Source organism: Indicator indicator, chromosome 19, assembly GCF_027791375.1.
Source record: "Indicator indicator isolate 239-I01 chromosome 19, UM_Iind_1.1, whole genome shotgun sequence".
Classification (NCBI taxonomy): Eukaryota; Metazoa; Chordata; class Aves; order Piciformes; family Indicatoridae; genus Indicator; species Indicator indicator.
Genome location: NC_072028.1, coordinates 6,658,374 through 6,673,177, shown reverse-complemented (window position 1 = coordinate 6,673,177; position 14,804 = coordinate 6,658,374). Strand labels below are relative to the sequence as shown.

Sequence of the window (14,804 nt, the reverse complement as noted above, 5' to 3'; positions counted from 1 at the left end):
AAATCACGTCTTTTTTGCTTATTAATTGCTACTATTCTAAGAGTTTGATTCACAGAGAAAAAAATATATTGAAAACTGGTTTGCACACAATACAAACCTTTGTCTAATGCCTGTAATCAGACTTTGGGGAAAAGATTTGAAGACTTTCTAAGAGATACAATTTTGCCTTTAATTGCAATTTTAATTTAGAATTCAACTAATCAATGCACTAATCCCACTCACTAGAATTTAGGAAACAACTTGGTTTCTATATTTCAACCTGGGTAGATGAGACAAGAATTGGTGTAGGAAATTATTTGTACACCTACATCTTCAAGTTCGAAGCATGTGACGGAGGCACTAAGCACAGCATTGACTGAATCGACTGAATTGATTGCCAAGAAAGAAATGGAGTAAAATTAAATGCATGTCCTCAAATACCTCAAGTCCTTTAAAGCATTTTCTTTAATAAATGCATTACAAATGCCAATTGCAAATAGGTTTAACAGGAACTTAATATTGGTACCATTAGATGACTTAGTATCTGAAGATGAATAGTGAATGTTAATTTTGCAATTTCAAACTTGTAATGCTGTGTGTTTTTCAAATTGATGCATTGTTATTATTTTAAAGGTTACTAATGCAGTTACAGTCTCCTGCTTCTGTACTGCCACATCTATGTTCAGCAAAGCTGAATGACGAGCAAATTACATGTTTGGAGAATCAGTTTGGTGGCTCTTAAAGCTCATAAACATAGCAGATTGTGCTTTCATTTGCTAGTTTCACATATAGCAGATCCACAATTCAGTAAGGTCTGTGGCATCAGATATACCCTGCAGAGCATCCCATCTTTTGTACTTAGAAACATGTAAGGCCTGGTAAGTACCAAAACTTGCTGTTTTTCCTCCAAGTCTCTATTGGAAGCTCCAGACTTCTGACTGAGACACAGACTGTAGTCCTCTCTAAGAAAAATCTCCAGTTGCTGGGAACAAGGCCTTCAGACTTGTGATCCTAAATGTTGAATGAAACTCAGTCTCTCAGTGTACAGTGGGGGATAATTGTTGCACTGATCATGGCTAGTCAGTAGGGTGTTCTGCTACAGCAAATGTTTTCTTCCCTCATTAGAGAGGAAAATATAAAAAACAGTAGATTCACATAGCATTTAGGGAGTATATATTATTTTTTAGAACAATTCTTTTACTCCATTTTTCTCCTCTCTACCAGATTTCCCCATCAGCAGAGGAAAAATGGACATTTTTTACAAAATGTTTTAGATAGCAAGAAAAAATGGTGGTTTAGAACTGCTATGATTTTCCTCCCTCTTAGTAATTTCTAAGTAGTAAATCAGAATCCTATTATTTATTAAATCTTCTAAAATAGAAATATAGCAGCAGTATGCTGCTTTATTTGTTCCCATCCACAAATAAAATCATATCACCTGTGTGTTACATATACGTAATACACTTGAGAAATACATATAATAACCAAACCTTAAATAGGTAACAGATATTTTCATTGCATTGCATTCAAATATCTGAATTACCATTACATACAATAACAATGAAGAATAACAAGAGAGAAGAGGTTGGGAAGAATTCCACAATGAGCTGTCTCTGCTTTACCAATTTAAACTGCCAAGACAGCTGCGTAGCAGGGTACACTATATAGCATGTGCTAATCACAAAACCTGGAAGACATTATAATCACTATTTCTCCAAGCCTTTCATGCATAGAACTGCTTCAGTTTTCTGTCTCCATACCACCTTCTGCAACATTTTACTCATGTGATTTCCCACTCAGAAGCCTTCAGTCCCAACTGGACTGTTTTATTACATTTTGCATTAGACTTCAGGAGGCTTCAAAGCAGAACATTCATCAGGCCATGCTGCTAGCAGCCTAAAATATTTAGACAAAATGTTTTGAATCTGATAGGAAAATGTCCTGATGGCACCACTTCTGAAGGATTAGGATTACAGTTAATATGTATCTATCCTCACAGCAGACTTTTAGTCTCCATGTGCACAATGAGTTTTACCAGTAGCTACTGAGACGTCTTTTATCCTCTAAAGAAAAATTATAAGCAAAGCCTTTCCAAAAAAAAAAAAAAACAACAAACCCCAAACCCCAAACAAAACAAAAAAATCCCCACCAACCCCCAAAAAAGACTGTGAAATCAAACATATGGTGTTTTACATGAACTGTTGTAAACAAATTATCTGTTAGAAAATCTTAAACTGAAGTCACATCTCTTGTTAATGAGCCACTTGAAAATGAAAAGATAAACCAAGATGTTCACATAAATATAGCTTCCTTTTAAGGAACGTGCCTAATGAAGAAATAATTAGTAACGACCTAAGTAAACCAGGACAAACACAGAAAGATTTTTATGTCTTACATGCTAGCAAAATGATGCCAAGTAAAATTTCCATAATATTAGAAGTCTCTTCACACAATGCTCTCCAAACGTTCAACTGTAGGCCCCCACACTTCTCTCACTGACTTACTGTTACACATTGAAACTACTTTAAAGAAGGAAAAACATGAATACAGAAGAATCACTTGTTTTCATGAATGTTTTCACCACAAAAGACTAATAAAGGGGAAAATGGAGATTGTCCTAGCTCTGCTTGCAACTCCTGCATTTTTAGGACTTTCATTACAGGTAGTGGTCCTATCTATCGAGTCCTGTCATATTTTTATTTTAAAGAAATAAATATGTAGTTGCCAAAAAGATCATGGAAGTTCAGATGCTGTAGATTAAAAAAAACCCAGAAGCCAGATGAAAAGGAACTAAATGCATCAGTCAAACTCTCAGGAAAGTTTCGAGGCTCTGACATTTTAAATTCTTGGGACAGGTAACATTACAGATGGAGAGAGCAAAATGCCTAAGGCTCAGCACAACTGAAGTCTTCACAAATAACTGAGAAATACTGTAATTAAGAAATAATGACAGTGCACTGGCAATTTCATGCTGCTAAGCATGGGAACAGGATTTCCACTTGACTGCAATAGAAGTGAGATTTCAGTGGAATAGAAAAAGTAGCTGTGTATAAATCTGTAAGGATACACTAAGTTTTATAACATGGTACATTTTTACTTATGCACTGGCACATATTTTTGGGTGTGTTTGTAAGGTATTTAATCAAGGTATAGGAGAAAATCAATCTGCACACAAATACATATACAACAGTTTGTATTTTAAAGTGGATTTGTATATGAATTAGCCTTGTATTGTTTGATGGGTAAATGTTATCAGTCAGAACTCTTCACAAAACATGCATTTTCTTACATTTGATTTCTTGTAAACACCAGGATTCATCTGTGATACAAGAGGAAAACGGATTTTATTTATGCTCACACAGCATCAATTTGTTAACTTAGGTCTAGCTACGGGGCCAAATGATGCTGCTCACGGTACCCACAGCACACAACTCAGGAAGAGTTAATTGCCATCAATGTGGTAACAGAGAGACAGCTGATATATTTCAGGGTAGGGGAAGATGAACCATAAACTGTTCTAATTTCACTTTTACAGATTAAAATATAAAATTTTACTATCACCCACCCACAAATGGTCATCTGTCTCATCTGTGGGCCTGAGAATAGATGAATCCTACAGTGGACTAAAAATAGAGCAGCCAAACAGCTTTGAAGATGACAAAGGCAAGTGGATCTTGGACTTCAATCACTCCAATAATATTTTTTTTTCTTAAATATAACACAGCAGACTCAAAGTTTTGTATCTTTTCAATAATGGACACTGCATGACCTATTCTGCCTTTTTTTCCTCAGTCTCTCACAGACATGGAAAAAATACATAACAGCATGTCAAAGTAGTAGCCACGTGAAACAATTACATCACATTAGGGCTCCTAAAAATTGATGCAAGAAACAGAAGGTGCAGAAAGTTTAGATTTTGAAGACAACTTGACTGCACATTCAGGTGGACCATGCTGTTTGAATAATGGGATTTGTTGTAGTTTAATTCCCTTAATGACATTAGAGAAATGTGCACAATGGAACAGTCTCCACAAACCAAATCATTGAAGTGTGCTTATTTCTTAATTTCTGACAAATTATTTTCATGCATTTTGCAACAATACTGCACCACTCCACTTTAGTTAACACTTACCTCTGCAGAAAATTTACACATCTCTGCAGTGTTTTGTCAGAGACACATGCAGCTTTAAAATTATGGCCCATTATTCTACAATCATTTTACAGAGACCAAAAATTAAAATTACAGTTCTGAAACCACAGAACTAATTATTATATCAGATTTCTGTTATACAGCTCCCTTTTTGAGGCTGACCACTTTTGAGCAGAGCACAATTCCAGTGGTGACAGAAATAAACATTAGAATTAGTTTTAATAAACCAAATGCTAGGAATTTCTAGCCAACAATATACTTCTTAAATTGATATGCCTAATTTGCTGGGAAAGATACACAGTCTGAAAAGCACTGACATGGAAACGAGGCTCATTTTTCCACCAAAATTTCTTAGCATGACATATTAAGTACTCAGGCTGTTTCATTGAAATCAAAGAAAAGGCAGAGTCATGTAGTAAGTAATCCAAAGTCAAGGATTTCCTGAACCCAGGTTTCTAAAGGAATTTAGTCACGAACACAGCAGATTAGAACGGATAAAGCAGCACAGCTTTTACAAAGACCGTGGAAAGGTTCTCTACAATCACAACACAAATGTATGCTTAGATGATGCTTATGCATACCATACTGCTTAGAGAGAGCATAAAACAGGTCAGCACATCTGAATAAAGAAGTGCAGAGAGTGTAGGAAAACTGTAAGTGAATGATAGGAAACATCAAGAAAGACAGGGGGAGTAGAAAGGTTATGAAACAAAGCTAAATATGGAGGAAAGAAAGATGTGCAGGGAAGTGGAAAATGAAAAGAAGATTGCAGGAGAGGATTAGATAGATAATATGATTCTACTCAGATACATAAAGAACAAGAGAGAACAACAAAAAAAGTGGTAGTTATGACAGACCATACCTCAGCTTTCATTAAAAAGCAGAAGCTATAGATTGTTACAGACCCACATTTCTGAGATTAAGAAATACGCATAGCTATTTTCCAACAATTAGAACATTCAGATTCTAAGTTTTGATCAAGTGTCTAAAGAAGACAGAATTATTTCTTTACTGGAATGACAGATATAGAGATCTGAGTAACCAAACTTCAAAAATTTCTGTATTACATTCTGAATGTTACTGTTGGTGGGGTAGAGCTTAAAATAGTGTTGCAAAACAACAAGGAGACTTCAAGACTTGAGCCACAGTGCAACATTTCTTCATGCTCAGCAAAGGATCAAGAATCTCAGAACCTTTGCACTTTGTCCAGAAAACAAACAAACAATATCTACTGAACAAGAGATGAAACAGGACCCTCCTCAACATTCATAAAAACAAGATTAAGAATTTCTACCTAATCTATGATTAGCTGGCAGAATACCAATGCATCAAATTAGGTTCAAAAGAAGTTTTTCAGCAGAAAACAAGGATTTCTAGTCAGGTTGTTTGACTTGCGCCAACCTAAAAACAAGATGTCCCCAACTTTCCTCTAAACTTCCAAGCAACACATTTGCTACATGAGCATGACCAGGCATATCTGAGTACACAGCAGACAGAAAATGTGACAGATTGTACAGAATTAGGATGCACCAAGTAAGGGGCAGTACAGCCCTAAGCTGGAGGAGCTCACCTAGTCTTTCCCTCTTTTCCGTTCAGACCTGACATGCACTTGTGAGAAAGGCATAACTTCAGCAGTCTCTGTAAAACTGCTCTCACGTCCTAAGACTGGGACCAATGACCAGTGCTTGCTTGAAAGGGAAGAGTTCCTCCTTTCACTACAGAAAAACTTAAGGTCTGGGGAAAGGGCAAAGTGTCTTCCTAGGTATTTGTGTTCCACCTACAACAGTGAGTCTTCAGCTGTAAGACAAATAAACAAGGAAAAGAAACAAACTGATCATGCTGAAGAGAGGAGTAACATGATAACTCTTAAATGCCTTGAAATGCAATTAATATGTAATAAGAAATGTAGTTTCACAGACTATTAACATTATATGACAAAAAATTTATTAGTATCCTCATTTTATTGAACACATAATTATTCTTTCCGGGAACGGTAGTCTATTAGGAAAAAAAAAAAAATTAAAAACAAAACAAACCCCACCAAAACAAAAGCAAAAACACAAAGCCATGAAACCAAAATTAGTCATTTGTTAGTGTCTCTGTAAACTCAAATTTTCCTTTATTTCTTAGTGCTGAGCAATTTTACTTCCTTCTCTTCAGTGAGAAAATATTAATTTTGACTGATGTTTAGGGTCTGGCTTATTTTTAACGTGGAAATCCAGGCCCACTACCTTGTCTTGAGAGTTATAGGTTATAAACAAACCTTTGCTGATTTTTCCCTTTAATAAAACTTCACTCTGTTCCTCCTACAAATGACATGACAGTGCTGTTGAACAGCAGGGATGTCAAAGTCATGCAAGCAGTTTGATCTAAGAATAAAGTATTTGCCCTCCAACAAAACTAACTGTTGGCTTTTGTGTGCTTTTCACAGGAATGATATGAGGATGCTAGTGGCTTCTAAAATGAATCACGGTACCCTGCTGATATCTCATAACATTAAGATCTACAGCATATATTGAATAGGCTATTTACAGTAAAAATGAACAAGATATGGTAAATTATAGAGTTTACATAAAATGGATATCTTTTCCCCCCAAGACAAAATGGGAGAATATACATAAAAATAACATGAATTTTAACTTCATTTCCTGACAGATTTTCTTTTTATCCCATAAACCAACCTTGGGAGAAAGAGATATTTCCAGTAGCTGGAAATCCTATTTATATCCCAGCTTGCAAGCAATTATTTAAATCTTTCTTTTAAGAAATGTGATTCTGTGTAAAATTTATATGGTCAAATATTTGATTTATGCACACAGTGATCACCTTAGTGTTGACCTTGGTAAAGAATCAATGCCAACAAATTCCCCATGAATTCTGGAGTGTGTCCAAATAGATCTCATGGAAAGATCTAAGATTTGTGTGTCTGTAGAGTTTGTTACCGATGTTGCATTTCTGCTTGCAGGTTTAAGACAATATCTGTTAATACTTAATCTTGACATTTCATAATCTCAGTGTAAAAAAAAGAATATTAATTATCTTTTAACAACAAATATCTCCTTTTTTTCCAATTTATGGCATCCTAGAGAATACCTTCTGTGTCCAAAAATCAATTTGTTAGAGAAAAATAGGAAGAAATTTTTTTTTTTTACTAATCCATCACTCTTAGTTTTTAAGTGAAAACTGTTTTTTTTTTTTTAGGTTGACAGATTAATTTTTTTTTTCCCCTTTCCCCACACAAGTAAAAGCAGTGCTATATCATGAACAATCATGCCAGAAACAAAGTTCAGTACCAGGCCAGTGTTGTCACAAGATGGAACAAGTTGCCATAAGACTCATGGAGTCCTCTGCAGCATAATGCTCTGTTATGGACAGAACGTTTTATTGGAGATTACAGATGCCAACAGTAGCTTGTTAATGAGAGACAAAGAGATGTATAGAGCCTCATATCAACAACCTTAGTTTCATTCAAGGTATCTCAGCCAAGCTATGCTGAGATTCAGGATCACGGTATGATAAATCATCCTGAAAAGGATGTGGCTGCACTAAAGTGGATTTGCAGAGCAGGCAAATTCGTTCTCCTGTGCAGGATAAATTACAACAGTTCAGTTCTAGGATTTTGTTACAGTAATACTTTCAGAAGCTGCAAAAATGCATTCAAGTGCTTAGAATTTTTTTCTCTCAGCACTCCTTGACACTTGATGAAGCCAGTTTTCCTCATGATTGTGAAGCATTAAACACAGAAATAGGTCATTAGAACTGCAGCATCACCCTAAATGTTGGGCTCAATCACTGAAACAACAATCTCACATAAACTAGACTGAAGCACAAGAGATTCGGTCGCTGTTGATTGGTCTGAACTCTTCAGCGTGTTCTCAGCCTACTTCCAACATACAGAAACAGAGCAAAGCAGAGCAAATACTCTTAATTTGCTTTTCAGTCTTTTTAACATATTTTCTAAATCTCTCAGTCTGCCACTACCATTTGCAAGGCATCTTTTCATAGAAGTGTTATCTCTCATTACAAAAAAAAAGAAAAGCTGAAAGCTGATTTCACACCTCTGCTTGTTAAGTATTTTCTAAAACAAATAAAGCTCTTCACTTAAAAAATAATTAAAACTAACTCTTCATTAACAGTTCAAATTGCCTAGGTAAATTTTGTCACAGCTCTAATTTGCACAGTATCGTTGAATAGTTTTATCAAGCTTCTTCATTTCATGCTTGCAAGGGATCACTTTCTGATTATTTCTCTTCCTCACATGTAGACTTGGCAAGCAGTTATGTAAAAAAACCATCAGCAATGGCATCATCCTTTAAATCTTGATACTCATTTGAAAGCCCCCAACTGACCAGTTGGCACTTTGCCACTGATGCTTAAAAAGTTACAGAACTTGATTTTACTTCTGCAGGGATCCCATGTAGTGGTAAGCAATGGGAAGCAAGTTTATACAACTTCAGGCTTTGTCCTGTACCCAAGGGATAACTAACCAAAATCTCATGCATTTACTATAAAAAGCTAATGGAATATTGCTCCCATTTCTTCTGAGCCTACTTAACTTTGGGTAAAGAACAAAACATATTTTTTTAGCTCAGCTCAGCAATTTTTGTTGTCTCAGTCGTGGCAATCAATATATGAAACTCTCCCTCCTACTATGTGCATGAAAGCATTGTGCCTACAAATACATTGTCTTTGTAAAAGTAAGTTTTTAAAAATGAGCTCAGTGGTTTTAATTAAGAGGTTACTCCATAACCACTGTTTTTCAGCTAGTGTTCATTTGCCTTCTATCTGAAGCTTTGTTGCCCAGTTCACTAGTCTTTTATCAACACTTAGCACAACTTGGCTTCATTGGAATCTTTTATTATTTTTAATGCAGCTCTTTTTAGAAGCACTTGACTCTTTTGCTAAAGATGTAACTGAAAAGTCACTAATATTTCTGCTCTGCTGGAATTAGGAAAGATTATGGTTCTGAAGTGAACTCAGAACTGCATAGGTTATCAGCGGTTTTTGGGTGGTGTGTATCTCACTTATTTGGACCAGAAATCCATATTAAGTCTCCCCACTAAGTTCCTTCATCAGTTTTTACACACCTACACCAGGACTCCAAGGTCCTTCTCCATGGAGCTGCTTTCCAACAAGTCAACCCCTAATCTGTACTGGTGCATGGTGGTTTTAATTCTCAGGAGCAAGACTCTACACTAATTCTTGTTGAAACTCATGTGGGTCCCCTTTGCCCAGCTCTCCAGTCTGTCCAGATCTCACTGAATGGTGGCATAGACTTTTTGTTTATCAGCCAACCCTCCCAGCTTTGTATCATCAGCAAACATGCTGAGAGTACACTCTACCCCTCATTCAGGTCATTGATGAAAGTATTGAATAAGACTGGACCCAGTACTCACCCAGTACTCACTAGCTACAAATTTCCAACTGGACTCTGTACCATTGATCACAACTCTCTGAGCTCTGCTGTTTAGCCAGTTCACAATCCATCTCCCCATCCACTCTTATATGTCCATATTCTGTTTAAGCCCCATTTGCAGACCATCATTTAGTAGTTTCATCAACAGGTCATATCAAGCCCCTCCTCCCCCCCCCAAATCATTCAGTGTAAATCTACTGGTTTAATGTGATCCAGAGAACTCCTATCAGGATGCACTTTAGCAAACCTCTTAGATGAAAACAGGAATTAGTACACACTTTTCTAAACCCATCTGTCTCTGCTGAGCTTAATAATACATCCTCTTGCAATTCTTCATAAACATTCACTCAAAATTGAAGCTGATTGACTTTCTCTGAACTTTAAAGAGGAACACACCCAGATAATCTATGTTTTCCCAAGAGAACAGCCAACAGTAGAATCTCAAGCATTCAATTATATTTTTTTATTGATTAAACATTCTTAACAAATTTAAAACATTTTGAGGTACATGGATGGTAACATCTGCAAGGTTCTATGAAATATCATGATCATCAAAGCTTTATTTTGTGTCTTATTAACATTTTCTTCATTCTCATCCCTTGAGTATATGTTCACCAAATGTAGGAAATAAATTGATGCTGAACGCAAAGCAGCCCTATGTGTAGCTGGAAGAATTTAATCTTTTTATCCTTGTCACACCACTGACAATATATATATGGGAGTATGATGGCTTGCAAATAATTTTTTTTTCCCCCCAGAGTGATCTATTCTTTCTTTGTTTGTCCTTCATTATGAAATTTTCTTTCAGGACATCAATACTGGGTAAAGGCAAGCTCAAATGAAAACAAAATCCAGAAACAGTTTTAAGAGAAATTTAAGGGTCTTCAAGGTAATTAATCTTTTGGTGCACTGAAGGAATTAGGGAGAAAATCCTGCTGCCTTGCTGACATCTTGATATATCTTTATTGGAAAGCAATGGACTGGATTAAAAGACAAAGTAATCAAGTTAAGAGTTCTCCTACAGAATTTTCAGCTATGTTTTGCACAACAGGATGCCAGTGAACACACTGAGCAGAGTACTCTATAGCAGGTTAGAAAGCACTACAGCCTATTAGGATATACATTCACACTGCTCTGGATAATCCATTACATTGCAGTATTTGTATATAACTTGCATTGCTTCGAGAATGATGTTCTAGGGAAATGGCTTGGGTTTAATTTAATCTATGCCAGATCAGATAGGAGGGCAATTTGTGGTTTGATGCATTAGGTTGAAAAGACTACTATCATTTTCCAGTAAAAAATATTCAAGGTTCATATTGAACACTTAAAGGTGGAAAGCCAGTGATAAAGTAAGAAACAGCTGGTAAATGAAGACAAGGAACAGTGTTAAAAAGAGAAATGGCAATGCTTTTCTTTTAAGAAGGACATCAGTAACTACCATAAATCCTATGTGCGAGTGGTTAGCATACATTGCACTGTAGGCTCGAATGAGAAATAGATGTTTAAGTGTTGAAAACCAACATATGGTAAATTTTATCAGTGCTGTTTGAGCAAGCAGGACTAGTCATCTAACTGGCAAACTCTTTCAGAGGAGGAGAGGAACAGCACCTGAAAGCAGAAGTATTGATCACTGCAAAGCAGAAGACAGAAGAAAGAGGTCAGGGCTGGCAATCCGAACTGTCACCAGAGCCTGTCCCCACTGTGGCCTGGAGAAGTGCATGGTCACTGCGACGTGAGGGTACAGTGCCCTTTGCTGCAGCACAAGTGGCAACATGTAAATATGCTAATCATCTGTCATTTAGAGTTCTGCTGCTCATCTCTGTTGAAGTGGCCAGACGCAATTTATCTGGCTGCACATTTCAAGTGCTAGAAAGAAAACATTAACTGACAGATCCTCTATTTATACCACACATTTCAGGACATTGTGGGGCAGCTACTTTGCAGATTTTAGAGATTGTTTATTAGAATTTCAGTGGGGAGAAATATAACATTTATTGACCAGGAAAGGAATCTTTAATAAAATCTTTGTAGGAGACATATACCTCAGGGAGATATATCTGGTAATGTTTTCATATTAACAGAATCTTCTTTATCTCTACTAAAAGATATCCATTACTAAAAATGGAGTTGGATAGTGTGTTCCATTGACTGCTTGACAATAAAAGAGAAAAAAGATAACCACATAGTACCTTAGTGGCAACTTTCTGAAAAGATCTCCTTTTGTCCTAACACTATTTTGTATTCACAAATCAAATGCACACACAACATTCAGACAGTATTTCTACTAAAGATAAATGACAGAAATTACATGCAGAAAGCAGAGCAGAGTTTCAATTGCATATAAAAATAAACACATTTACCATTTCCAAAGGACAAATGCTGCTTCTGAAAATTTTATAGGACAGTAGCTGCAATTTAGTCTTCAGTAACTGCAGCCCTTTCAAAAGCAAATGCATGCTCAGAAAGTATATGGTAACAACAGGAAGACAGAGATCCTTTGCTGTGAGTACTCACCTCATAATTGGCAATTGCTTCCCTGTCAAGGGTTCGGGTCACAGATACGTCCCCAGTGATCTCATTGATTCTAAAGATTCCCTTTGGGTCTTGATCCACTCCCCTACCAGAGAGTCGAAATTTTGCTCCCTCTGCCCCCTCACTGCTGATGACCTGCATGACAGAGAAGAAGTTGTAAGCTATTATGTAATCTTTCAAAATCATTCTAAAAATACATAAGCCATTTTGATCTTTTACTTAATGCCAGGGTGTACTTCCTGCCCAAAATAGATAACTATGAAATATGGTGCATGGTAATATACAATTATGAATATAGTTTCAATCATTCAGAAAACACTGGGCAATTCTTGTGTTAAACCCTGGAAAAGCTCCTCCAGTCCTTAGACAGTTCCTATCTTCTCTCTACCATATTTTATTTCACTACTTGGAGTTTCTATTATTCCACTGCTACTGTATAGTCAGTGTCTAAAATGTGACATTTTATTTAATTCTTTTTCTTCTGTTATATTGATAAAACAGCTACAAACCAAGGCGGGGCGGGGGGGGGGGGGGGGGGGGGCGGAATTAAAAAAAAAAAGAAAAGAGAGAGAGAAAGTGGAAAGACATATTCCACTGTGGGGCATAAAGCATTCATTTCACAACCAAACATCAAACATCTAAGGAGCCATCACACCATTTTTTCTGATTAGTCAGTCCTTTTTGTTAGTCATCATAAAGTCATTACAAAGAAGACTACTTTCAGGTTGTTTGTTTTGTTCCCCATCCTTTTCCCTTCTACACTCCTCCTTTCCCAGGATTTTAAACCAAGGAAAAATACTCCACATGAAAATATCTGGGTGTCCTGCCCAGAACTCTGCCTCCTCACACAGATGGAATTCCTCCACTTTCCAAACTTATATGTATTTATATACATATTCTATTTATATACAGAAACTCCTTGTTACTATCACTGCTTTATTTCCACATAAGAAAAAAAAATCCCTAAAAATCCAATTTTAAGGTTGTCTTACATTAGTGACAGAAGCATATGTAAACTTGCAGAGCTACACAGTGTTTGCTATAAACTACAAGCTTTGCAAATTTGTATTTGTACAGCAGAATCTAGAAGGATTATAAATTAATCTTGCCCTTTAAGGCTGACAATCTTGCCAAGCCATTCCTTCCCTCTGTTGTTCATGCTATTTTGTTTCTAGCAGTTTTATATTGTTAATATTTCCACATAAACAGCAAGTCAAATATTTATATGCTGGTCTGAATTACAGCTTAGGAAGAGGAAGGGGGAAAGTGGCCTTAGCAATCTGGACCTGCTCCCATTTTGAGATAATAAATATGCAGGGTATATAATAATGTCCCTGAGGAAGTACATGTTTATTGACCTATTGCTGTGTGTTCAGCAATGTTAGTTTGCAGATTACTGGCAGTGAGATTTTGACTAAACTCCATAATCATTATTCCTTTATTTTAATTAGGAAAAAAAATTTATGAAATAGAAAATCAGCATTTTCAGAGATAAAGTTTCAATTCCCAAACCCTTTGGTGAGGGGTTAGATTTCAAAGTAAAAAACTATTTCACTGTTTGTTTTTGTTGGTTTTTTTTCCTTCCAAGTCGGAAACACTAATGAATGAAATTTTCTTCTTGTGTATTTTTGAGTTCCATGCCAAAACAGAGGCAGACGACGCTGCAGGTGACAAAAGGGCAAAATAACTTTGTAACTTCAGGTTTTCTAATGAAACTCAACCTTAATGATAGCCATTTAAACGTTACCTGCTGTTCAATTCATTTTTTTACCAATCTTTAGTACTTTTTTACATGAAGCCTGAAAATCTGTTTTTCTTAAAACAAAGCTGTGCTTTAAAGTCTTTAGTGTCATGACCATTGCTCCCTTTTATAGGGAAAAGATTAATCGATATCTTCTGCTCTGATTTCTGAGACTTATTACAATACATGTGCACCTTCCCATCCAATCCAAAAACATTTGTTTAAAATTCCTGAAGTCAGCCACAGGCCAGCACAGAACTCTGATTCAGATATGTCTACACAACAGACATTTCTACCACAGCCATCACAGAATAATAGAATCATAGAATGGCAGGGGTTGGAGGAGACCTCTGGAGATTATCTAGTCCAAGTCCCCTGCTAACCCAGGATTACCTAGATCAGGTTGCACAGGAATGATGCCAGAGAAGGAGACCCCACAACCTCTCTGGGCAACCTGGTTCAGTACTCCATCACTCTCAAAATAAAGAAATTTCTCCTTAAGTTCAAGTAAGACCTCCTGTGTTCTAGTTTGTACCCACTGCCCCTTGTCCTATCACTGGCCACCACTGAAAATAGCCCTACTTCACAGTTTATGACAGATTTGAGGTGTTGTAAAGGAGCAATACCACAGTTGTAACAAGCTATAGAAAGAGCTTTCTCCACACGAGACAGTAATGCAGGAGTGTAATAAGAACAATAGTAATAATGGTCCCTGCAAACCTGACTGGTGGGAAAATTTTCTCTCAACTACAAATCTTGCAAAGATCTTCACCTCGAGTTTGATAGGAAGACTTCCCAATGTGGGACCTGAAAGATTTGTGCTCCTTGGAGCTATGACACATAGGTGCCATATTTCATCCACCCTGTAGCTGCAAACCATTCTTCAGCAGTTACCAGTGTAAATGACTGATGTGTCCATTCAGCTTTTTTAAGGCTTCAGGAAGTCAAGGCATTCAGGGTGCAAGCATGTGCAGAGCCTTCTC

General features: G+C 36.6%; 1 protein-coding gene across 1 annotated transcript in view; it reads right to left on the bottom strand.

The window, feature by feature from the left end:
- Nucleotides 1-14,804, bottom strand: part of CDH13 (cadherin 13) — a 466,549-nt gene that overhangs the window by 227,043 nt on the left and 224,702 nt on the right. Inside the window, exon 5 of the mRNA XM_054389914.1 lies at nucleotides 12,063-12,215. Within this exon, the coding sequence (XP_054245889.1) occupies nucleotides 12,063-12,215 (153 nt within the window). The remainder of the gene's footprint in view (nucleotides 1-12,062; nucleotides 12,216-14,804) is intronic.